The following is a 23,597-nucleotide window of genomic DNA, read 5'->3' as shown; positions in this document are numbered from 1 at the left end:
TCGCTTCGCTGCATCGATGAAGCCACCGGCGCCTCACATGAGCTCCCGCACGGCGCCGGTGGTGGTGGCTCACCTAGCAGCGGTGCGTGTGCGGCCGGCGACGTGACCGTGGACCACCGGGAATTGCAAATTGGCAAGCGCTCGCTCCGGCCGGGTCGCCGTCCGTGCATGCCCGTCGTTTTACGAGCGCGACACGCCACATGACCGGCTTCATCACGTACTTCCAAACGCGCATCGTATATATTCTACGGGATTCACTGCACAGCACTGCAAGTGTCACCTACCCGCGCATGTAAAAAGACGTCCATGTTGTACCTCAGCAAGTCAACATAGCTACTGCCTCCGATCACAAATATAAACAGTCTGACATCGACCCGCCTACAAAGCGACACATTGACTATCAATTTCTACAAAAAGGATACCATTTTAAATATAAAATGTTTTCTAGTATGAAACTATTTTTATGGTGAGTGTAGTTGCATCAACACTATGCTGCAAAAACAAGTTAATTTTTTTTTATCACTGGTTCTCGAAGTTGAAAAATGTTCACTTAAGATAAGCCAAACAACTTACATATATTGAAACTATATTGGCACGTCCCTGCAGCACCTACGTACGTACGTGCCATACATGCCAAGGCAAGGCCCCAAGGGAATGCTATAAAAGAGTGCGAAACGCGCGTCGCCCGTCACCCTCGCGCCAGCACGTAGCGTTTGAAGTCTGAGCATGCAAAGAATGGACGCCACCCGCCAAGCCACCGCGGCCGCCACCCTCGCGTTCCTCCTCGTCGCCGCGGCCACCGTCTCCGCGGCGGCGGCGTCGCCGGCGTCGCGCAAGGTGCTGCATTGGAAGGACTACCTCGGCTGCCCGCGGGACGCCGTCAAGTTCGGGGCCTGCGTCGCCGCGCTCGGCTCCGCGGGCCTGCAGGCCGGCGCGCAGCTCGGGACCAAGTGCTGCGACGTCGTGCAAGGGCTCGCCGCCGTCGAGGCCGCCGCGTGCTTCTGCACCACCATCAAGGAGACCGTGCTCGGCATCCCCACGGAGTGGACCGTCGGCGTCGGGGCCCTGGCCAGTGCCTGCAAGACGGAGCTGCCCGACGGGTTCAAGTGTGTCTGACGACGATGGTCACGTCTCACTAGTGCTCTCTGTGGGCTATGGCTAGCTCTTGCTGTTAGTTGATGTGAAACCTTATTCGCTTTAATTTCCTGTTCGAAGCAACGTTGTTGCATTGCATCACTGTCCTTTGCCCTCTGCAGGTTTTGTCAAATGTGTAGCCGTAAATTTGTTTGTTCAGCATGACATGAAGAGTCGCTCGCTAGCTGTAAAATACATGTGCTTTGAATCAAATTGGGGGACCGATCTGAGAACATCTTATCAGCAGAAAGCAGGCAAAATGTCCCATCGCTCTCGAGTAGCCATGGCTCTGTTTGATCAGTAACGCCACGCCCTCGTCACATGACGAACAGCAGGCGGGTCGCGTATAACTTGTCAGGAGGGGCTACGCGTGCTGGTTTCGGACGCTATGATGAACGTATGATGAGACATCAGGGCACAGTTATCCGACCCAGATCTGTGCATGCATGGAAGTGCTCGTGATTGGTCTAGGCTGACTGGCCCCAGCCAGATCTAGTTCTGTCAGTAACTCGCATGCAACTTCTGGGAAGCTCTAGGACTAGGACTAGGGCAAGTTCAGCTAGACTGATTTTGCAGACTTGTAGGCATGCATAATTCAAGCACATACTCCCTCCGGTCAAAAAATATATGACATGTTTCTATCTTTTGTCTTTTTACAGTTTTCTTTGTGCAAAGCTGCAAATTTCGTCCACTATTTTTTAAATTTTTTATTAGAATGTACTCGTAACATTCAATAGATTTATGAGATTATGAAAGTAATTTTCAAGATACAACAGCACTCGCATATTTTCACCGCGTCATCTCTTATGTGTGTTTCTGAACCAACGCTTCAAGCATCTGCATTGCCGCCAGGGCAGTGAAAACCAAAAATGAGGTGTTGATCTTAGCAAACGGAACTCTGAAGACGAATGGTTTTTAGCTTCATTGGTTCTGAATGTGGAATGATTCCTTCTCGTGGAAAAAGTTGAAGCCGGAATAGCATTCTTCTCCCATTATCCAAAAAATCTGCATTGCCAGCTTGATCTTACGGGAACATCATGTAGGTGCAGGCAAACGACGAGCCCCGATCTATGCAAATCGGGCACCACAAGGGGTCGGCCAAGGCAGCGCGACGCAAGGGACGATGCGGTCCGCAGTACGTTTCAATCATGCCCGCGGACGCGACCAAGCGAGTGTCACACGCCGCCGCGCCTGTCTTTGGCGCCATGGCAACGAGCCAAGGCGTCTAGCACTGCCAATCCCACTGGCTCCACGTGAGCTGTTGCCGCGCTGCGTGCCACCGCGCCGGTGCCCCGGCGCGCGCAATAATGCCCGGCCCCGGCGGCCGCCTATAAAAGCGGCGAGCTCCGACGACGCCACCCCGCAGCAGCTCGTGCAAAAGCATCATCAGCTCGCTAGCTAGCAGCGGCAGGCAGCAATGGCGTCCGCCAAGCTCTCCGCGCTGCTGGTCCTCGCCGTGCTCGCGCTCTCCTCCTCGCCGCGCGCCCTCGCGTGGGAGAAAGCCGAAACGGAGTGCGGCTCGTGCGAGAAAGGCACGCCGCCCGCGGCCGGCGGGCTCCCCTTGCCCCCCGTCACGGTGCCGTCGGTCCCCTTGCCCCCCGTCACGGTGCCGTCGGTGCCGCTGCCGCCAGTCGCCGTGCCGTCGCTCCCCCTGCCCCCGTTGCCGAAGCTCCCCGTCCCCCTCCCGCCGATCCCGGTCATCGGTGGGAGCCCGCCGAAGACGCCCGGCGGCCGGAAGGCGTGCCCGCCGCCTCCGACGCCGACGCCCGCGCCGTCCTCGGACAAGTGCCCCATCGACGCGCTGAAGCTCGGCGCGTGCGTGGACGTCCTCGGCAACGAGGTGCACATCGGCGACGCCAACGTCAAGTGCTGCCCGCTCGTGAAGGGTGTCGCCGGCCTCTCCGCGGCGGCGTGCCTGTGCACCGCCCTCAAGGCCAAGGTGCTGGACCTCTCCGTCTACGTGCCCATCGCGCTCGAGGTGCTCCTCAACTGCGGCTGCGCCGTCCCGCCCGGCTACAAATGCGCTTAAATATAAACCACCCCATGCACGCGTGCACAGCAAAGGTCTCCTTTTTTCCTCCCTCGAGCATGAAGTTTGAAAGGCCTCCTCGACGGATTTGGGTGATGAAGCCACACCACTCGCCTCCGGGTCGTTCAGCTAGTGCATCATTCCTTATTTGATTTGATTTGCAATATATTCTTGTTTCATGTTTGTATATGCATCTAGTGTCACCTCAAATGTCATCTGTATTTTGTGTATCTTGTAACAAACTATATTTGTTCCGAATTCAATTCATGTTTGCACTGCTTCCTTTGTTGTACTCGGATCCCTTCAAGGTAGAGCTATCTGGAAATGGCGTTAGATTAAGGTACATTGTCAGTTCCCATCTCCAGAAACTTGGAAGACATTAGGAGGCCTTAAGATTCATTTCTGAAAAACACCGCTGCAAAGGATCATGTGAATCTAAAACTATCAGACCCGGCAGACGTGTGAGAGCCCCGCATAATTCTGGACGCAACAAAGCAGCGATCCATGGGAGACAACTTCGATGCAGCGATAGGAAATTTCCAGGCATCATGTAAATATGTAATCCATACGGGTAGCATTATGTACAAGCCCACCATACTAAGTCAAACTCAACATCAGAAACTATATATCTTTTATTCTGAAGCTGGATACCCATCTAATAGTGTAGATCTTTGCACATTAAGAACTAGCAGCAGACTCCAGTAAGCTCAAGTACTCTGCTATTGCCTGCCCTTCGTCGCTAACCTCAATATCGTAGTCATCCAAGGCATCCCCCGTCAGTTCATGGGCAAGCTCACTTTCCATGGACACGTCCCTGGCTGGAACCGGATGAGAGTTTGTGTCTTCATCGTTCACAGCTACTTCATCCGTCATAACTACATCTTGGTTCGCAGTTTCTTCATTGATCATAGCCTCTACAGAGTCCAAAAGTTGGGCACTATTTCCCTCTGGAGGGTTGCCGTCCACATCGTTTCCCTCTGGAAGATTCCCATCTGCATTGTTTCCCTCTGGAGGGTTTCCATCTGCAGCATGTGGAGGAGCATTTCCATCGACAGCATGTGGTGGAGCGCTAACAAAAGCCTGAGAATTGTTGGTTGCTGGAGCAGTCCTAGCAGCCCTGGAGCTCGATGATCCTGCACCAAAATCCAGCAAGAAAGAAGAGAACCGAAAGACGGCGTGAAATTTCATTACTCCAATTCATTTGAGGACACACAATTTCGAAGGGTGATGATGAATGCATTAGCCCATACATACCACGTGTTGCTCGTCTCCTCCTTGCCTGAATTTTATTCTGAAAGCGAAGAGAATGTGTAAATACTGTGGAGCAGATTTTTACGAATACCTAAACAGAGGGGTGCAGAGAAGGCATACTTGCAGGATGCAATTTTCTTCAGGATTTGTCAAAAGATCTAATGCCTTCTCAGCATCATTTTCATTTATGCGCAGTGCTTCTGCGGCAAGATACTTTTCAAATCTTGAAAATGAAAACAACTGGTCAGTAACAACAGGAAATGCAACAGCATAAATCAAAATCAATGTTTAAATTAGCAACACCAAGCACAATCAATGTTTAAATCTGCGTTTGGATAAGACATCAGTACTCAATTTCTATAAGGTAAAGCGTGGTTGCCAGGAATAGGTGTCCTAAAACTACCTAAACACTTCTAATCCTCTAAGGTTGGTCTATATAACATGAACCACACTGAAAACTAAGGTAATGTTGCTGTAACTTCAGTCAAGTTGTAAACGAAAATCCTTGTGTTGAAAAGAAACAATAATAACTATTGTAAGATGCTATAGAGATTTAGCCAACACAAGTCATGTGCCAACAAAACAAAATTTTACTACCTTTCCATCACAAACATTTGCTCAATAACGTTCCTCTGTAACAACTAACAACAAATGTATATCTGAATATGACTGGTAATATTTGCAAACATCAACCAAATGTTAAATAAAATTAAGTCCATAAACAACATGAAAGCTGAGATTGTCTGAGCAATCAGGTGGCCTTTTCCAGCATTTTTACTTTAAATGTTAGAACACTTGAGAATACAATTAAGAAAACAACTCTTGAGATTAAATGTAAAAAGACCAACATTCTTACCCAATGTTAGTCAAGCCTCTCAGCTTCTGCAGGTCAACTGCCTTGTTCATGGGAGTTTTACCATATCTCATTTGTTCCCTACGATAACACCATGAAAAGTTCACTACTAAGCAAAAAAAAGAAAGAAAGAAAACAATAAAAGGGAGGGTAGAATGTTGCTCACAGAATCTCTCTTTGTCTCTCTCGGTCCTCCTCTTGTCTACGGATTTTCTTTTCACGTTCATCACACAGGAGATCCACAGATGATTGAATATCATAGCCAGTCATCTTCAATGCTCTTTTTGCGGATCGTGCTTCATAGCCCATATCCATTAACATTGATATAGCTTCATCTGGTACTTGAAGCTAATTTCACATCCGTTTAAGGAAATTAAAAATTAGACTGATTTGTCCAACATGAAAAGGTGATAAAGCACTGAAGAGCAGAAACAACAATATACTAAAGAATGAAAAGAAAGATGATCAGCAGAATGTACCTGCAGGTATTTAGCTTGCGCAGAAGTGAGAGATCCCCGCGCCTTTTCAGTTTGACCATTATGATATGCTACCACTCCTTCCAAAAGCTCCAGCCTTATGTAACTATAACGCACGGAGACAAAAAAAAACGTATGTTAGGAGTCAACCAAGTCAACTGTAGAATGATTCAAAAGGACAGTTATTTGAATAAAATCCATATCCATAGATATTTTTTTAAAACAAATGCAATTTATATATCGCCCTCCATATATTGGTCCCTTTTCCCTTTTAGAAAAGAAGATGCTGGGACATTCATCCACACATTTATATCTAAAAGTATCAATTCTGACTTCTGAATGAAAATAAGCATGCTCAGTAACTAATACATAATACAAAACGAGCCTCACATAGCAAGATCTGCTTGCCGGCCAGACTGAAGTACTCTGAAGCGAGAGGAATCTTTCCCATGGGAACGTTCAAATCCTACTCGTGCTTTTTCAAGGCGAGTCCCTGCGACCTCCAGGCATGATATATCACGAAGCACAAAATAGCACCATACTATATCTAGTTGAAGCATTGGCACATTATCAACTTTCTGCAGAACACGTACCAATTGTAAGCAAAGTTTCAGCATTCTTACTGATACAAAGTGAAGTATATTCTTAACTATTCAAGTTACCTCAATGAGTTTTGAGTCACAAAGGGAGAAAGCTTCCTGTAAAGAAAACAAAAAATTTGTCAATGTAGAGAAATTTAGTTGAATAGAAAGCATAGCAGTTCAAAAGCTGCACAGGTTTCTTGCAGTAGCAAGAATACATTACAATCACATAAGCTAGATAGAAAGCATAGTAGGACAGTAAAAGGCAGCATACCTCAGCCATTATTAATACATCTAGTGCTTCCTTGTACATTTTTTTCTTCATCTGAGTTTTAGCTTTTTGGTGAAGCATTAGAGCCATCTTCAAAGCCCTAAAGATAGCACAGATGATGGAGTTGAATATTGTATACATCATACGAGAAATTCTGAATAGAAGATTTAGTACATTACTTCATATCATCAACAGATCCAAACATCACTTTCTGGCCACTTTGATCCTCAAGATCTAAGTTGTAGTCTTCATCTTCAAGGAAGGACCCATCTGTGTGCCTTTGAGACATTGCTTTCGCAGCATCCCTACAAGAAAATCATACTGTTAAGTGATCATCAAATGAACGAATTCTGTGGTAGAGGGGTTCAGTGCAACCTCAATCCTGGTTAAAGATTGTTTCAAAGCGTACAGGCAAACAAACCTCTATCCTGCAGACATGTGCCTTATCTGAATTCATCGATTGGAGTGCTAGATTTTCCAAATTACAAAGTAGGATTGTGATCTTCATTAGATTTTTTCCAAATCATATGGTTCTTCCTTATTTCAATGCTATCACAGAATCATACAAATGGATCAAGGTGTATAAATCACGATGGACTTGACAATTTCTGTTATGCCAATCCCATAACCAGGAACAAATTGGTATCCGTGTAGTTTTTGCACTTAAAAAATACGCAACTGCAGCAGTAAACGCGTCCTGTTCCCAAGTTTCAGAATGCCAAGTAGAATCAGATCCTTACGACTGCAATTTCGGCTCCAGACAAGGGTGCGAAAAACATATCTATTCCCCAAATTAAAAACAAAATCCTTACCAGAGCCTGACAAGCCTAGCGGCGTGCTCCTCCTCGGCCTTCGCCTTGGCGGCTTCTGCGGCGATTTCCTTGGCGCGATCGGGGGATGTAAGGGAGGAAAGCACCTTGGCGTTGGCCTTGAGCCCGGCTTCCCGCAGCGAGGCGGGGGGATCATCCTTGAGCACGCGGCCGCCGAAGATGAGGCCGACGCGTTCGGGCTCCACGCCGTCCCCAACCCGCCGCGCCACCTCCGCCCGCAGCATCGGCACCGTCCAGGCGCCCAGGTCCACCTCCAGGGCGCCGACCCACTTGCCGACCACCCGAATTCGATCCGCCGCCGGCTTGGGGGCCTCGTCTGACGCCATCGGGGTGATCGGAGTTGGGGGGTTTGGCTCGAGTGTTTGGGTGCGTCGATGGTTTTGCGGTGGCTTTTGGGGGGTTGTGTCGGATAGCAGCAACGAAACAGAGTTGTTCTTCTTTCTGCTTTTATATATGGGGCTAGAAAGGATTTGTTAGGCAAATGGGGTCCGGAGACTCGGGATTAGGGGGGACTTGATTGTTGAGACTTATTATTACTATGAAATCTTTATGGTATTGTAAAATCGATTTTTTCCCTAGACTAATATATTTATGACCGACTCATCAAAATAGAGTATAGTTGTAATAAGAGTCATATTTGTTGCCAATTTATAAAGGGGTCGTGTTTGAGTTAAGAATTTAATAAGATACTAATACATGCCACACGCTTATTGTATGGTTCCACAAGGATACTTTTTTGTTTCTTCTTGTAGCGCCTGTCTTAATGCTACTTTGTATGCGTTTTGCATCGAATTTTGGGCGTAAATACGACTTGTTTTAGACTGGAACTCAGGATATCTCCATCCCTTAATGTCTTGGTTTGGTGCGATTCCCTTCTCCTCCAAGAAAGGAGGGAGGAAGGCCCTTCTTCTCCTCCAAGAAAGCCAGGGCGGCCCTTCTTCTGATTGAGCCAATGGCGGATGACTATGACTATCTGTTACTGAACGTTACCCGATGCTTCGTTTCGCTGAGGTGGATCGGAAAAAATACGCAACTGTACCACACTTCCGCCATTAGTCCATTACTAGCATAACTGCAGAAGCATATTCTTTGCTTGCCTACAAAGATTTTTCCACCATTAGTCCTTCCTTTTGCTGAGCAGCCCGGCCCAGTTAAGTATTGGGCCGGACCCCGCCAGCAACAACAGTCCGCATGAACCCCAACCCAATCTGATGACCCCTGAGGGCCTGACACGAAAATTACTGCGAATTAATTGCACCCATCGAACACGACGACGTGGCAGTCACATCCGTCTCTCGAGAAAGGACCCCCGTTTCCCTCCCCACTTCCCCAGCCCCCCCACCACCGCTGCGCCGGCACAGCCGCAAGCTGCAAACCTGCAAAAGCCCATGTCGTCGTCAAGCCCGAGGCGAGGGGGAGCCCATCTCTGCTTGCTTGACCCAACGAGCCTGCCCGACGGACGCGCCACGAGCTCGCGCACCCCCCAGAGCTCAGTCCACGGCTCCCACTCCCACCTGTCGCCGTCGCCACCACCGCTACCGTCCAGCTCCCCGAAACCCGCAAAAAGGCAACCACCACCTCCCCACTACGCGCGGCGCGCGCGCTCGCCTCCCGAGGATGGCCGCCTCCGGCCGCAAGCGCTCCCGCCGCGCCCGCGCGCCCATTCCAGCGACGCCGTCGCCACCGCCGCCGTCGCCGCCACCGGCTCCCCAGTCGCCGCCGCAGCTGACGTCACTGCTGGCGCTGCTCGCCTCCTCCGTCACCCAGGCGCTGCGGTTCGCGTCCGACCGCGACCTCCTCCTGCTCCCGTCCCAGACGCTGGCGCTGGACCCGCTCCTCCTCTCCGCGGCGCGCGCCGTGTCGCGCCTCCTCGCGCTGCTCCCGCTCCACCTCCAGACGCTCACGCTCACCTCCCTCTCGCTCTCCCCGCCCACGCCGTCGCCGCCGCTGCCCTCCTCCTGGTTCCTCCGCCTCCTCTCCTCCCCCACGCTCCCGGACTCCGCCTGGCGCGACGCGTTCCGCATGTCCAAGCCAGCCTTCTTCCACCTCCTCCACGCGCTCGCGCTCCCCGCCCCCGCGGCCTCGTCCTCGTCCCTCGCGCTCCCGCCCGACCACAAGCTCGGCGCCGCGCTGTTCCGCCTCGCCCACGCCGCGCCCGCGCGCGCCGTGGCGCGCCGCTTCGGCCTCCCGTCACCCGCCGTCGCCGCGCGCGCGTTCTACGAGGTCTGCCGCGCGATCGCCGACCGCCTCGCCGTGCTGCTCGACCTCGCCGCGCCCGACCGAATCGCGCGCGCCGTCCCGGGCTTCTGCGCGCTCTCCCTGCCCAACTGCTGCGGCGCGCTCGGGTACGCGCGGTTCGGGGAGGCCGCCATCGCGCAAGCGCTGGTCGATGCCGACGGCCGCTTCCTCGACGTCTCCATCGGGTGGGATCCGGAAATGGCGCCGGCGGAGATCCTCCCACGGACGAAGCTATACACCTCCCAATCCATCTTGCTCGCCAATGCGCCTCATGGCGAGCTTATTGGTGGCTCGGTGCCCCGCTACTTCTTGGGGCCTGCTTGCTGCCCGCTGCTCCCCTGGCTTGTGGCACCGTACAAGCATGTGGATCCCACTGGTGACTTACGCAAAGAGAGCATCTTTAACCATGTGCACGCGCACGGGCTGCAGGTGGTGAAGAATGCCTTTGGCCATGTGCGGGCAAGGTGGAGGCTTCTGGACGAAAGCTGGAAGGGCGAGTGCCAAGAGGCACTGCCGTATGTTGTGGTTGCTGGTTGTCTGCTCCACAATTTTCTCAACAAATGTGGCGAGCCGATGCCTGAAGAGATTCAGGGGAACTCTGACGCTGATGAGTTTGGGGACTTTGAGGGTGACAAGGACATGGAAGGGGAGAGGATCAGGGATGTTCTTGCTGCACATTTGAGCTTGGTAAGCCGAAATCAGTGAGTGTATATAGTAGTCTATGTGATCCCAGCATCATCCATCTGGAATGCTTCTGTAAATATGTACCTTATGCTAATCTTCTACGTGAGCTGCTTTAATCCATTGCTCTACTGTTCTCAGTTTACTTGACTAGCCCACTGCTAACTTTTTGTTTGGCACTGCAAATTGGATGCCACGCCTAATGTTGGTAGTCTGATGCAGTTTCATCTTCTGTCTCTGCAAGGTATTCATCATCACTTGAATAATAAAACCTTAACTGATAGTAGCTCCATTGGCACTTGATTCTTACTGCTTAGCATTTCAGAATTTTCTAAAGTTAATTCTCAAGCATGATATGCATTTTATTTCATCATATTGTATCTACTGATTTAGTCATTCCTGCACTGATTTGAAATGGCTCGACACTGTTGTTGAGAATATATTCCATGTACCTTTCCAATGCCTTTTAATATGCTCTCGAGCAGAATATATATTTTTTTGTTAGAATCTAGGGGCTTTTGTTAGAATTAAGGGGACTGTATAACAACCACAACAATATAAGCTGGAACCCCTGTCTCTCCAGAATATTAGCTAAAACCATACACTATGTCTCTTGAACTACCAGCAAATCTAAAAGACTTAACAAACTTCAACGTCACTGTCTTATGAACTGAAACATCTCGAGTATACTTGTTGCATTATGATATCATGATATAAGTTCTCTTTTTACTGTTTTCTTGCAAATAATGTTGGCATCCACCATTTCTTGTTATCACCCTATTGAAACTTTGTTTTACATTGAGAAAAGATCAACAAATCTATTCTCCAACAAAGTTCGTATTCTGCACTTACCGGTATGATAAGTTGCTGAGATATCATTTCATCTTCTTTGGTAAACTTTAAAAATCACCAGTGCCTGATTGATACTCCTGTCTTCAAGAAGCTATTTGACATGTTATTTGATCCCTGTAAAGTTCAACCTGTATAATTTATGGTGTAACCTTCAGATGTAAATTTACTGACAGAACAATAGAGACAGTGCCTATATTGTGGTCTGCTATCTATATATTAGGAACTTTATATGGCAAAATCAGTCTCAATGCCACGACATTTGTTACTGACTTAGGCAGGCAAACAGGTCCACATATGGTTATCATTTCGTTTCAAAATCTTGATGCAAGTATGTAACTGCTATACTGTGCTCCAGGATTACACAAAGCATGACTGGTTGTTTAGTAGTAGGATATAAACTGGTATGCGTAGTGCAGAAATAACTGTAAACAATGTATTGCAATGGGCGGTGACATTTCCTTATCATTTATTTTTTTTTGTGACTGCTTCCTGCCTCATATGCTTGTTCGAAGTAAATGAAAGTCACGCTAGATGTGGCGGGGGTTTCAAATCATACATTCATACTTGGATAGCTGTCCTGATTCCTGAAAGTGTTGTACATAGTACATTATAAGGGGATAGCCTTATATTCGCACTGTAGCTGCTATTACCATATTTGCCACCTTGTCACTGCCCTAAGTAACAATTTCAAGAGTAGCTATTTGCGATTGTGACAAGAAAGAAAGCGAAATGGAGAGCATCAGTATTCAGATGTGTGATCATCAGGTCCAGTAAAATGAAGAAAACAGAGAGAAGGATGAGGCAGATGTGGGATCATCAGTAGCCCCTTGTTCTGCATAAAAGAGACTGAAACATTTCTGGTCTACAATTAAGAGATTAAATCATCATGGAACAATGTAACCGAAGCATGTATAGCTGTCCTAACAATGGGTAAGTGAGTACAGTATATATTGATTCTGCTAATTACTCCCTGTTTCCTTGGATTCCCCATTTGAGGAATACTTAACTGTCTGGGTGCCAGTCCGTAGATTGCCTGGGAAATGGAAACAATCAGTGAGCACTGGCGGTTGGGTTCGATGATTCCTTTGTTGGGGACTTCCTCACGTGGGTCTCTTTCACGGCGGTTCAAGCACACATCAGTGCCCATGGATGCATCGAAACGTTTAACCGTTTTTACATCTGTTAAATCTGCTTGTTGTCACAGCTGTCCATATGGGCTGAAACAATCACACCGCAACAGTGTTGGTACTGTTTGTCTTGAGGGTGTGAATTGCTGTACGGTTGTTAGTTGGGCGCAGTAGTTCCTCGTACAAAGGCAGTACTGATTACAGACTGCTGGGTAACGGCCCATCCTTTGGAAGTTAACATTGGACAGCGCAGACTGTCGTTCGTGAATCAGATCGCTGAAGCCTGGCAAGACATAGTGAATAAGGCTGTCATTATTAATTTATATTTAATACTTTTAATTAGCATCCAAATAGCTGATATGACGGAGTTTAAAATAAACCCTAGCCCAAGGAACCAAACACCCCAAGAAGAACTTCCGAGCCAACTGATGCCCCTGCAGTATATCATATGGTGCCCGCTTGATCGAGTATGTTGCTTTTGTACTGGCGCACTGTTGGGACTTGGTACCAAATGCCCGGACCAAACTACGAGCAACCACTGCAGGAGAGCTGTCTGCTAGTGACCAACCTCTATATCGATGTTGGTTTGAACTTTGAAATGCCAACTTCTACAGTACTTCAGAGATAGCTCATCGTCATGTATGGAACTCCAAGAAAGGCAAAATAAACTTGAAGTAATTCGATTTGAATTGCAGGGCAATATTGTTTGTGCGAAAGAGCAGAAGCAGAGATCACCATGTTTATTATACAGCATGGCAACAACAGAACAGCCTAAGACGGCAAAGCGAAGCAAACCAAACCAGACGTCCGACGGCCAGTTCCGATCATAGACTATGCAGACTGTACATGCAACAAGATGGACGGGACGGGACACGGAGTGGAGCACACCAACACCACTCACTCACTCATCAAACACAAAGCACAACCATTAACTAGCACACTCGATGCTGACCGTCCCTGCACCTCTCGATCATCATGAGGTCTCTCATGGCGGCGTCAGTTGGGCTTGAGGTCCTTGAACAGGCGGTCCCACCTGACCATCTCGTCGCCGTCGCCGCCGTTCTCCACGTCCCCGACGGCGTGCACGGCCGCGGCTGCCCTGCCGCCGGTGGCGGCCTTGGGCGCGGACCTCTTGGGCTCAGACGCGGCCCGCCTCAGCGCCTTGCCGAGGCGCTGCTGCCTGGCGGCGAGGACGCCCGCGCCCGGGCTGCGGCCGTCGTCGGGCTGCTGCTGGCTCGGGACCAGCACGAGCGCCGTGGAGCCGCCCTCCCCGCGGCGCACGAGCGAGCGCACGCACCTGGCGACGCGGCCGAGGAGGCGTCGGGCCAGCGACCTGCGGCGGGCGCGGCGGTCGCGCCAGGCGAGCTTGAGGATCTCGAGGCGGTGCTTGGCGACGGAGATGCCCATGCTGTGGAGGAGCTCGTGGTCGAGGAAGGCCACGTCGCCGGCCTCCAGCTCGTTGCGCGCGAACACCAGCGCGTACTCGTACACCAGCGCCGGCTCCAGCCGCGCCCCCGACAGCCACGCGTGCCAGTCCATGCCCTGCCCGCGCGCCTTCGCCTGGCTCTGCCTCGCTCTGCTGCTGCGGATGTGTGCGCGTGCTCTTGGCGCCGGCGATCGTGGAAGGAGCTGAGAGTTTATATGAAGTCATGGGGAGTGGGTAATCATTGTACGCTTGCATCTCGCGTCTGATGGAGAACGATGGGGTGGGTGATCCGGGCCGTCCGTTTCTCCAGGCCGGGCAATTGGCACGGCACGGCACAGTTGGTGCCTGTGACTTTTTGTCACGTACTCTGCTTTGGTTGATCAGCACGGGCTAGTGCTGCATCGTATCACGTTTAGTAACTTCGCCGTAGGCTAATGGCTGCGACCAGGGCCTGCACATTCTGAAGACACCGAGCTTTGCTACTACTGCACCACCTCTGTACGCAGGGGCGGATCTAGTGGTGGGTGTGGATGGATTGAGCCTCTCCTACCCCCAGAAATTCTATGGAGTCCCGGAGGCTCCTCTTATCAGTTTGAGGAGAAAGAAGGAGGGAAGGAGAGGTGGGAGAAGGAAGAAGAACAGAGAGCCTTCCTGAACTTAATCCTGCATCCGCCACTGTGTGTGATCGTCCCGGTCTCCGGTCTGAAATTTGTATTATAGAAAGAGCATTTCCTTTTTGACCTCGGAAACATGTGGTTTCGTAGAAATGGAAAAGGCGGAAGCTGTGAAGGAGACGGTTAAACAAACATGCTCTGTGGAATCGTCTGAACCCTGCGCGATCAAGTGGAATTCAGTCTGTGTGGTCACGATCACCTAATGCTGTCGGGCCTGTGAATTCCACTTGGTACAGTGTCAATTATTTAAGCGTCTGTGACACAACAGGCCTCGCGCAAAATTCCTGCGAGATGCAAACGCAACAGCTGCCTATGGTTGTATAGGTAATTTTTCATGTTTTTTAGTACACTGGAAAACCCGAAGGACCAACGTAGGAACTTGATGAAAGGCCCCCAACTACTTCCGCTTTTTTTAAAAAAAAATGTTATCACATTTAGGACAAGTTAATTAGACATTTGGAACAAGCTAAATGTCGTTTATTCTAAAATGGAGGTAATATTACTCTTTTTTATGAAAGGTCATGAAAATAACATTATGGCCCAGGTTCGGACTCTTCCTCGCTTTAAAAAAGGTTCAAGTTCTAATTCAGTCAACAATTTTGTTCTTAGTTAATAAGGAAACCTAGTTCTTCTCGTTTTAGGATTCATCTAACACCAGATGGTTTGGGTCTTTAATTGTCTTCTTGTTTCAAACGTCACATAGCATTAAGTTAAATGATCCAATGGTCAGGTCAGGTCTACTGTAATAAACAAGACATGGTCCCATGGCCCATGGGTTCTTGATCATCTGTCCTTGCTAAGCATAGCCTTTGCCGACTCCAGCTCACGGGCGTCCCCATGCGACGAGGGCGAAATATTTTGTCATAGCCAAACACTCGCAGAATTACCCTCACCCAAGAGAAGAGCGACCATGCTTCATCTTTCGCTTTCACTTTCATATGCACAATGCCAATTGTATACAGCTCAATCAGAGTCGAAGACTTCACGTACGAAGAACTGCTCGATCATGGCACACGCCGTCACAGCTGCTTGGCCATGGCGCGCCGCCGCCGCTGCCGCGTGTGCACCATCCAGAGGACGACGGACAGCAGGACGCCGCCGGAGATGATGATCAGGCCGACGTAGACGTGGCGGCTGTAGCGCTCGAGCCCCGGGCAGTTGTTGTCGCTGATGGACAGGAACGTCTCCCGCACGAAGGAGCAGTCCTGCAGCTGCACCAGGAACGGGCCGTACTCGTACAGCCCCTGGCTGACGCTCGTCGCCGCCGTCATCTGCCCGTACGCCGCCGGCGTCAGGCGCCCCGGCGTCACGCACACCTCCGATCCCGGCGGCCCCGTCGTCTGGCACTCGAACCGCTTCCACTCCCGCGCCGCGCTCTTGAAGTTGACCTCGCCGGGCACGCACGCGCGCGGGCTCATGTCCGGGTTGAACGGGTTGCACAGCACCGGCATCAGGGGGCCTGACTGGTTGAAGTTGAGCGGCAGGAGCCCCGCCGGGAACTCCCGGTTGGAGATGTTGACGACGACGTTGTTCACCAGCGCCACCAGCTGCGCCGTCACCTCCTGGCTCCGGTACAGCGACAGGTTCGCCGTCGCCACGTCCACGCACGGGAGGATGTCGTCCAGCGCCGTGTGCGCCTGCGGGTGGGTCACCCAGTCGTCCATCGCCACGCACGTGTCCCCCACCACGCTGCCATTGCCATGCACGGCCGTAGTTAGCCTTTCCTCACTCTGCATCTCCCGTGTCCAGGATTCAGAAACTGAACGTTACCCACAGCTGCTTGCTTACTTGTGCAAGAGAAGGAAAACGCCGGACGTCATGAGGATGACGGTGAGATTGAACCATGCCAAGATCACCAATCTGCAGAGATATGAGGTGGATGTCTCTTGATGAGAAAAACGACAGGAACAGGGTTATGAAATGAATGGTGCTGCAGGAGACACTACTTACATGCAGACAAGGAACCGCAACCCCAGTACGGAGAACACTGCAAAAAGCAAGAAAAAAGTGTTCAGGATTCAGATCAAGACATCATAGTCATAGGGCTCCGGTAGCTGAAATAGATTCAGGACAGAGGTCACTAATGCTTACGGAATCCGAATACCGCAAGGCCACCCATTACAGCGGCAGCAGCCATCAATTCGTGCTCCCTAAAATCAGCAAAAAATAAATAAAATGGAAGGACATTTTAGTCTCGGTTGAGACAGGAAAATTGACTTGAAGCGAAACGTATTGCAGGTCGTGTTAAGCAGCGGCACTCACATGTGGTTCACCACTTTCTTGATCTTGATGGAGTTCTCCAGCAAGCGAGTGGAGAACTCGTTTGCCGAGGAGTTGAGCTTCTCCTCGACGATGTCGATCTTTTGCTGGACGTCAGCTGGGAGGAAGATTTGGTCGATGGTGATGTTCTTCGCCGCCGCCAAGCTGCCGGCGAAGTTCCTCAGGTTGTCCACCGTCAGGTCGCCCTGCCCGACGACGTAGTCGACGGTCTTGATCGAGCTATGGTGGAAGAGATCGCTACCACAGTGCAAGATCACACACCCGGTGCTGAAATCGGCAGTTTTTTGAAGGGAACGGTTGCAATCGTCAGCACATACTGAATCATGTAGCCGGAGCTGAAATCTTTCTTTCGATGGAAACAAAAAATGGAATCATGGCGCGGTATTACTGAATCGTGCATGTGAGAAGAAGTAGTAGTCACATTGTCGCTATGGTGAGGATGACGAGAAACGCCAGGGAGGTGAAGTAGCAGCCCGGCGAGTAGGCGCCGTCCTTGCTCCCGCAGAAGCAGCAGCAGCAGGAGATGATGAGCAGCACGGCGCCGAAGCCGACGAACCACACCACGGCGAGGACGAAGAGGGGAATCGCGGTGTACGCCACGGACTGCAGAGAGGAAGGGTTCGGGAAGGATGGAAGCAAGAAGGTGAGACGAACGGGCGAGTACATGGAATGGAACGCTGAAACTTGCGAGGCGGATTGGGGACATGGTTTGCCGTACACCCCAGTAGTGCTGGTCGCTGATGTTCCACCCGCCGGTGTACGCGGTGAGGTTGGCGAAGGGGTCGCTCCGGCGAGTTCTTTGCGAGGCCAAAACGAGGGAGTTGTTCGGTGGAGGAGGAGCGTCGGCGAGCGATCTCCTCCATAGGGCCACTATCCCGGTGGCTTGTTCATCTGCTCGAATTCAGGGCCGCAGGTTATCAGACGGCGTGCCTACCAATCTCGATCATAAAACTAGAAGAAGAATTCTCTATTTGCTTGTTCTGAATAAATTCAGGTGAGGTCACAAAAAAGAGAGGGCCGGAGACACCTGACAAAACGCGCCTGCCCAGAAACGAGCCGTGCGAAACGGAGGCGCCGGCGAGGACGAGGAGCAGGACGAAGCACGCGGCGCCGGCAAACGAGGAGGAGGCCGGCGCCATCCCAGGAAATGGGAATTCCGGCCGTCACGCCTCCCCGACTTCCTGTTCAAGCTGGGCACGATGATCCGGCGACGGTAGGGCTGGGAATTTCCACAGGGATCCGGCTGGTGGATCCAGGCCGGAACGCTGCGTGGCTCCCTTTCTCTCGCGCCTGGGGGAATTTTCACATCGTACGTTCCCTCCCGTCCCCTCGGCCCATTTCGGTGTTTGCTCCCATCTGGGAGTGCGGTAATGGCGAGGGCCGGAGACGGAGGGGACGGAGGGTCGGTCGGCCGCCTACCTGCTGGCGCACCTCCAAAACAGCCATGCCAAAAATAGCATCGCAGAGACACAGACGCGACCAAATACGTCTCTCGCCCCGTCTGGGCTGGGTTTGTGCGTGAATTAGTTTTCGAGGCTCGCTCGGCCCGGCAGCCATTGGACCCTGCCTGGGACACACGTCACGCGGCCCATCCAGACCAATCTGTAATCTGTAGAAGTAAGGCCCGTGATGGTAGTCTCTCTAGAGGCATAAGCTGATGGGCCGGGATCTTTTCTATAGTTCTCTGTCTCTCCACGGTTTCCCAAAAGAAAATTAAGCGGTTTGATATGCTCACATTTTCTGAAATAATTTAAGCTATCTTTGTTTTGACTTTGGCTCAATGCAAGGACATCATTTCCTACTGAACAGAACATGGTCTCCCATCTTAACTTCCCAACACTCCAAGCTTAAATAAAGTATCGAGGAAAAATAAATTAAAATAAAATACTTGAGCATTGATCCTTTTTAAAAAAATTCCACCCATTCCCCTGTGCAGGCAGGCCGCTGCAGTGCAGCATGTAATAGTATATTCAAGGAGACAGATTGGTTTCTCAGTCTGTCCAGAGTACACTTTACACGTTCAGAAAAGAAAAGGAAAGAAAAATCGGAGCAGGAGCTTGGTTCTCAAGTCTTCTCTGATCGACTAGGATACACATAGACATATCTGATCGACGGCATGGGCGCGCACCGAAGAGCACGTATCCATCCGCCTTGTTCCGCGTTGCCCGGCCGGGCCCCGGCGCTGCGACTTGTTCATATCTCCCGTGCTTCCGATCCATCAGAAGTTCAGAACGGCACCAAGGCAGGCAATGATCAAGGGCGTCAGGTGGTTGTCAGCGCACAGCCATACAAAAACGCGAGCACAGACTACAGTGAACGAAACACTAAAGAAATGGCCTCCCCCGTCAGAGGGTGGCTGCTGAATCGATCGCAATTCATGCGCTGCGCTGCGTTGCGTTGCATTGCATCCCGCCGGTGGTGGTTTCTACCCGGCCGGCCTGCGCTGGCCTGGTCCCTGTAGATACACATCCCAAAGCGCGCATCATGCATACATGTGCCGCAGAGGAGTGAAGGCCCGGTCGAACACTGTAGCGATCAGTAAGAACCTCTGAATCTTACAGTGGCCAGCCGGTGACAGCATCGCCATCCATCATGCCCTGTGCCGTAGTTTTTCTACAGGCCTTGCGGTGGCGTAGGGTACGCAACGAGCGTGGCCGTTGACAAGTTACCGGAACGCAATGCTCGCTTAAGGAACACGAACCTCGTCGTCAAAGCGCCGGAGCAGCGAGCGCGGCGAGTTTCCGTGGGCACGGCACGCGGCCGGACGGCGCCTCGCTATCTTGCCCCGGCTTTCGCGACGCGGCAGGCGCGGCTCCACCACGGCAGCGCTCGCGGCCCCGCGGCCCGGCACGCCGCCGACCACGTCGCCATCGCCGGCGGAGAGTGGCGCGGCCACCACATCAAACGCGTCGTCGTCCCTGCCCGCGCCCAATCGGCCTCGGCGGCCGGAGCCGCATCGAGAGCGACGCGGCTCGGCGGGCGCGCGACAGCAACGTGCCGTCCCCGACCCGGCCATGGCCGTCCGCAGGCCGCGGCTTCGCGCCGTGCCATGCCGCAACCCAACAAGGCACGTACGGGTACGGGCCTCCGCGCGTACGCACGCACGCACCTGATCTACGGCTCAGTCAACCCACCACCCGGCCGCCTAATTAATCAAGCTCAAGCAGCCGCATGTGACGGACCCCTCCTTGTCGATCCGCCGTCTCACCAAACCATCTCCTGATTGGTGACGAAGCTTTTGGTTAATGCCATGTTAATCCCACTGTCACCGGTAAATAGTGAAGTACTAGTAGATTGATTACAGCAGAGTGCCAGGTTATTATTAATCGATCGGTGAAGAACTGAAGATGAGAAACGGTCAAAATTTGCGCGGTGTTAGAAATGCGGTCAGAGTCAGACAGGCAGGGCATGTTACATTCCATCCGCGCGCGGGGGACGAGAGAGAGAGAGAGAGAGAGAGATGAAAACGCCAAGCAAGTTTTGTACTAGTATCGTCGTCACAAAAGGTGCAGCATTTCCTGCGATGCTGTCCAGTATCCATGGGTCACTAGCTGTACGCACTATTCTATTCATCAGCAGGGAGGGGGTCACGACTCGGGAATCAGGATCATCGCCGGAGCGCTCGCTAGCAGCTACGGCTACCGGCTATAGCTTATAGCTAGCTAAACTAATCAACAAACAAAGCTAATAGGCCAGTCGTAAGCACTATAGCTAGTAGCTGGCTATTGCTACTAGACTTGTCCTGCGTGCGGCTCACGTGCTCATCTCTTTTACCGCCAAGCCCAGCCGGCTTGCCGGCGGCGCTCAGTTGTGGATGGGCGGCTTTCTCGTGGCCGGCGAGTAGTCCATGCCCGCGATCTCCATCAGGTCCGGGTACGTCGTCTGCCGCTGCCGCGCCGCCACGCGCGTGGAAGCCGCGCCCGCGGACGCGTCGTCCGGGGACCCATGGCTCGCCGCCGAGGCTTCGCGCCGCCCGGCTTGATGCGTTGCCCCGGCGTCGACCGTCGTGTCGTGAACGTTTACCGCTGAGCCGATCTGTAAATGTTTACGTAAGTAAATAGTAAACCATTTCCATGCGTGCTTTCATGACATGACACTGTAAGAATGTTCAGATGGTGGCTGAAAGTTAGCTAGCCTGAAAACACACTGACCTCCTGCTGCTGCTTAGCTTCTGCCGTTTCATCAGCGTGCGCCAGCGCCTTTTTCACCTTTCCTGCTGCATCAAAGGTTGCAACGACCTGTTAGATTAAAAAGCTGGTGGTGGAAGGTAAAAGATGCGGAAAGTTGCCAAGAATATTTTATCTTTCAACTTGTTACTACGTACAATTGACGGCACCACGAGTATGCCTAGCCGTAGCCGGCGACTGACATGCTGAGTTGCTGACTTTCCTATTTCTCGCATCTGTGCTATACTAGTATCGTTAGTTTAACTGTGCACTTGTGCAGAGATCACGGGTGTCGTACGTGAGTAAATGCATGCATCCACAGTGAAAATCCAGCGGAGAGCAGGAGAGATTGGAACTTTGTGCAGAACTAGAATGCGCTAAATAAACTAGATTCCAAGTACATAACAGCAATGAAGCTGGTGCAGAACAGCATAGTGCTACAACTAGCTAGCTACCTTCTCCCTGTACATTCTCCAAGCCAAGATGAAGCATGAAAACTCAAGAGAGAAGGAATAACTACGGCTACGCGATAAAAAAGAAGAAGAACAGGTAAATATAATGCGGATATGCTGCGTGCTCGGACAGCTCGATCAGTGGTGATTAGGCTCATGGCCACTTGGCCCATAGTAATCCTCATGGAACCTTGGTGCCGCATGCGCACTGATCATCACCTCGCCGCTATCCTTGGCAACAACAGTAGTAGGACTCATCTGCTTCGTTGTAGTACCTGATGAGCAACGCCCTTCGGGAGCGCAGTGCTTCTTCTCCGAGTCAGCAATGGATGCTTCGCCGGCGCCGGACTTGGGATCGGCCATCTCCTGTGCATACAGATCGAACACAGCCAAATAAGGAGAATTGCAAATCTAGTTTGATTCCATAACGCGGGAAGAAAGCAGTGATTCGATCATAGTAGGTCGTTCACATACTGACCTTGCTTGTGATTGCTTCATGTAACTGCCTGTTCAGCCTTATTCCTGTGCATATTGAGAAATAAAAAGAATGATCAGATCAGTCCAGGCTACACCTCACAAGGAGCTAGCCACACTAATGGAGGAAATGATGAGTAGCCATGCATGAAGCAAGCATACCATGTGCTCTTGTAGCCAGAAGTAGTAGCAGCAGAAGAGCAGCAAAGGCCACAGCAGAAGTCCTCATCTCTCTGCGTGCCGATCCAAACAAATCGAGCAACCAGATGCGGTGGTGTGGGTTGTCCCGCTGAATGAGAAGTAGATCGAGCAGTCGGAGTAGGGAATGGGAGCAAGCGGCAAGCCTGAGACCGGGTGACCTCAGGCGCCTGTATATTTATACACCAGCAGTTGTCTCCCCGGCCGGCCTTGCTGATCGAGTACTGACATGTCAAACTCCCCAGTAAAGAAAAGCTTAAGAAGCAATTAGGAACGCTGGATCGAAGCCAATTCTTTAATCCAGCCCTGTATGCATGGCTGCACCTTGCTTGAGTTTGGGTTGGGCTGTCACTTTTTAAGGAAGGATGTTCCCCCCAAAACTTGGTGCCTGCTTAATCTAGCATACTTGTGCTTGTCCTGACGTAGTTATAAAACTAACACTGGAGCAGTAGCCGATAGATTTGCTGCCTCTGATTACTGTTCCGAACTCAACTGCAGGAGCTCAGTGTTAGCAAGTTTGCTACCTCTGATTATTGTTCCAAAGTCCCCTGGAGTTTCTGAATCTTAGCAGAAGATGAGGCAGGATGGTCCCTGCTGCTTGAAAGTACGGTTGGGTTCAGATATATGTTACCGTAACTGATTCAGAAGCAGGCAGCTGCTAGTACATTTTGACTTTTGGATATTCTCCCTTTTCTTTTGGTAAATAGATAGTATTCTTCAGGAAGGCACGGTTCAAGTTTACTATACATTCTCAGACTGGCTGAAAGCTGAAATCGAAACGATTTTATTAAACAGTTGCGTAGTTCTTTGCTTTGCTTTGCTAGCCAGAGATTGTTGGCTGGTAAAATCTGCAAAAGACTGTTTCGATCTGTTCCCTAGTAAAATCATCAGAGGATCTGATAATTGAATGAAACTAAGTATTGCTACAAAATTTTAACATGCTCCGAGCATGCAATTGATTAATTACTACAATGTGTTTCTTTGTTGAATCAAATGGCTTAGACATTGTTGTCGGTGTGTCGTACGTGCACGCAGGATGGACTAACAAAAAGAATGTGAAGGGAACGTACGTTAGGGCTGAACAAATTTGGTTCCCAAGGCAAAGCTCCCGAGTTCCAACCGAGTCAATGCCGCTCATACGGCAAACATGCCATGTACCACCTGATCTTGTGGCTCTCCATGGAACCGGCACATCGCCTTGTCTCTTGGGCATGGACATGCAAGGATTAGTATATATACTCCCTACCGATGATCTGATATGACCTATACTACTATGCTAACCCATTTAAAAACTGGTTACGCCCACCTCGGCAGCACATCAGAAACACTTGAATATTGCTGGCATTAGATCCACACAAGATCCTCTATGACTGGAAAGGCCCCTAATACTATTCTTTTGAGAAGGTCAAATTCTCTCTTAACTTATACTTCTAGTAGTATGTAGGAGTATATAATGGAGTTCTGAACTGTACCAGCCCGTACTGTGCCTATAGCTTCCCTGTTTCTGTTCGTCCTAGCAACTGCATGCTTTTGTAATGAACAAGAACCCTGTCCCCCCCGTCCCAGCAGTGGCTGCCTGTCAGTTCAGGTGTTAGTTTAACTAA

The 23,597-nt window shown here is 50.9% G+C and overlaps 7 protein-coding genes across 7 annotated transcripts; 3 read left to right on the top strand and 4 right to left on the bottom strand.

Annotated features, from left to right (window-relative positions):
- The first annotated feature begins 735 nt into the window (after positions 1–735).
- LOC112900884 (putative lipid-binding protein At4g00165) lies at positions 736–1,346 on the top strand. Its single transcript, XM_025969665.1, has one exon. It carries the CDS (start codon positions 736–738, stop codon positions 1,114–1,116), a length of 381 nt encoding a protein of 126 aa, XP_025825450.1. The 3' UTR covers positions 1,117–1,346.
- A 1,136-nt stretch (positions 1,347–2,482) lies between these two features.
- On the top strand, positions 2,483–3,451 carry LOC112900224 (14 kDa proline-rich protein DC2.15-like). Its single transcript, XM_025969008.1, has one exon. The coding sequence runs from the start codon at positions 2,552–2,554 to the stop codon at positions 3,161–3,163; it is 612 nt and encodes a 203-aa protein (XP_025824793.1). The 5' UTR covers positions 2,483–2,551; the 3' UTR covers positions 3,164–3,451.
- Positions 3,452–3,684: 233 nt separating this feature from the next.
- LOC112900223 (NEDD8 ultimate buster 1) lies at positions 3,685–7,853 on the bottom strand. Its single transcript, XM_025969007.1, has 11 exons — positions 7,408–7,853; positions 6,775–6,900; positions 6,599–6,695; positions 6,406–6,441; positions 6,134–6,321; positions 5,747–5,849; positions 5,434–5,615; positions 5,271–5,348; positions 4,535–4,637; positions 4,418–4,454; positions 3,685–4,296 (listed from the first exon to the last, which is right to left on the bottom strand). The coding sequence occupies exons 1-11, from the start codon at positions 7,749–7,751 to the stop codon at positions 3,842–3,844; spliced, it is 1,749 nt and encodes a 582-aa protein (XP_025824792.1). The 5' UTR covers positions 7,752–7,853; the 3' UTR covers positions 3,685–3,841.
- A 1,063-nt stretch (positions 7,854–8,916) lies between these two features.
- LOC112900431 (protein ALP1-like) lies at positions 8,917–10,576 on the top strand. Its single transcript, XM_025969293.1, has one exon. The coding sequence runs from the start codon at positions 9,043–9,045 to the stop codon at positions 10,366–10,368; it is 1,326 nt and encodes a 441-aa protein (XP_025825078.1). The 5' UTR covers positions 8,917–9,042; the 3' UTR covers positions 10,369–10,576.
- A 2,486-nt stretch (positions 10,577–13,062) lies between these two features.
- LOC112901430 lies at positions 13,063–13,919 on the bottom strand. Its single transcript, XM_025970347.1, has one exon. The coding sequence runs from the start codon at positions 13,860–13,862 to the stop codon at positions 13,320–13,322; it is 543 nt and encodes a 180-aa protein (XP_025826132.1). The 5' UTR covers positions 13,863–13,919; the 3' UTR covers positions 13,063–13,319.
- Positions 13,920–15,442: 1,523 nt separating this feature from the next.
- Positions 15,443–17,842, bottom strand: LOC112901513. The gene is made up of 8 exons (XM_025970443.1): positions 17,731–17,842; positions 17,422–17,594; positions 17,125–17,306; positions 16,686–16,970; positions 16,515–16,573; positions 16,374–16,410; positions 16,212–16,283; positions 15,443–16,112 (listed from the first exon to the last, which is right to left on the bottom strand). The coding sequence occupies exons 1-8, from the start codon at positions 17,840–17,842 to the stop codon at positions 15,443–15,445; spliced, it is 1,590 nt and encodes a 529-aa protein (XP_025826228.1).
- A 2,349-nt stretch (positions 17,843–20,191) lies between these two features.
- On the bottom strand, positions 20,192–22,127 carry LOC112900883. Its single transcript, XM_025969664.1, has 5 exons — positions 21,958–22,127; positions 21,800–21,843; positions 21,597–21,687; positions 20,855–20,919; positions 20,192–20,738 (listed from the first exon to the last, which is right to left on the bottom strand). The coding sequence occupies exons 1-5, from the start codon at positions 22,022–22,024 to the stop codon at positions 20,508–20,510; spliced, it is 498 nt and encodes a 165-aa protein (XP_025825449.1). The 5' UTR covers positions 22,025–22,127; the 3' UTR covers positions 20,192–20,507.
- Positions 22,128–23,597: the final 1,470 nt, after the last annotated feature.

This window comes from Panicum hallii, chromosome 7 (assembly GCF_002211085.1).
Source record: "Panicum hallii strain FIL2 chromosome 7, PHallii_v3.1, whole genome shotgun sequence".
Classification (NCBI taxonomy): domain Eukaryota; kingdom Viridiplantae; phylum Streptophyta; class Magnoliopsida; order Poales; family Poaceae; genus Panicum; species Panicum hallii.
The sequence above is the reverse complement of the archived record's forward strand: the minus strand, read 5'-3'. Positions and strand labels throughout refer to the sequence as shown.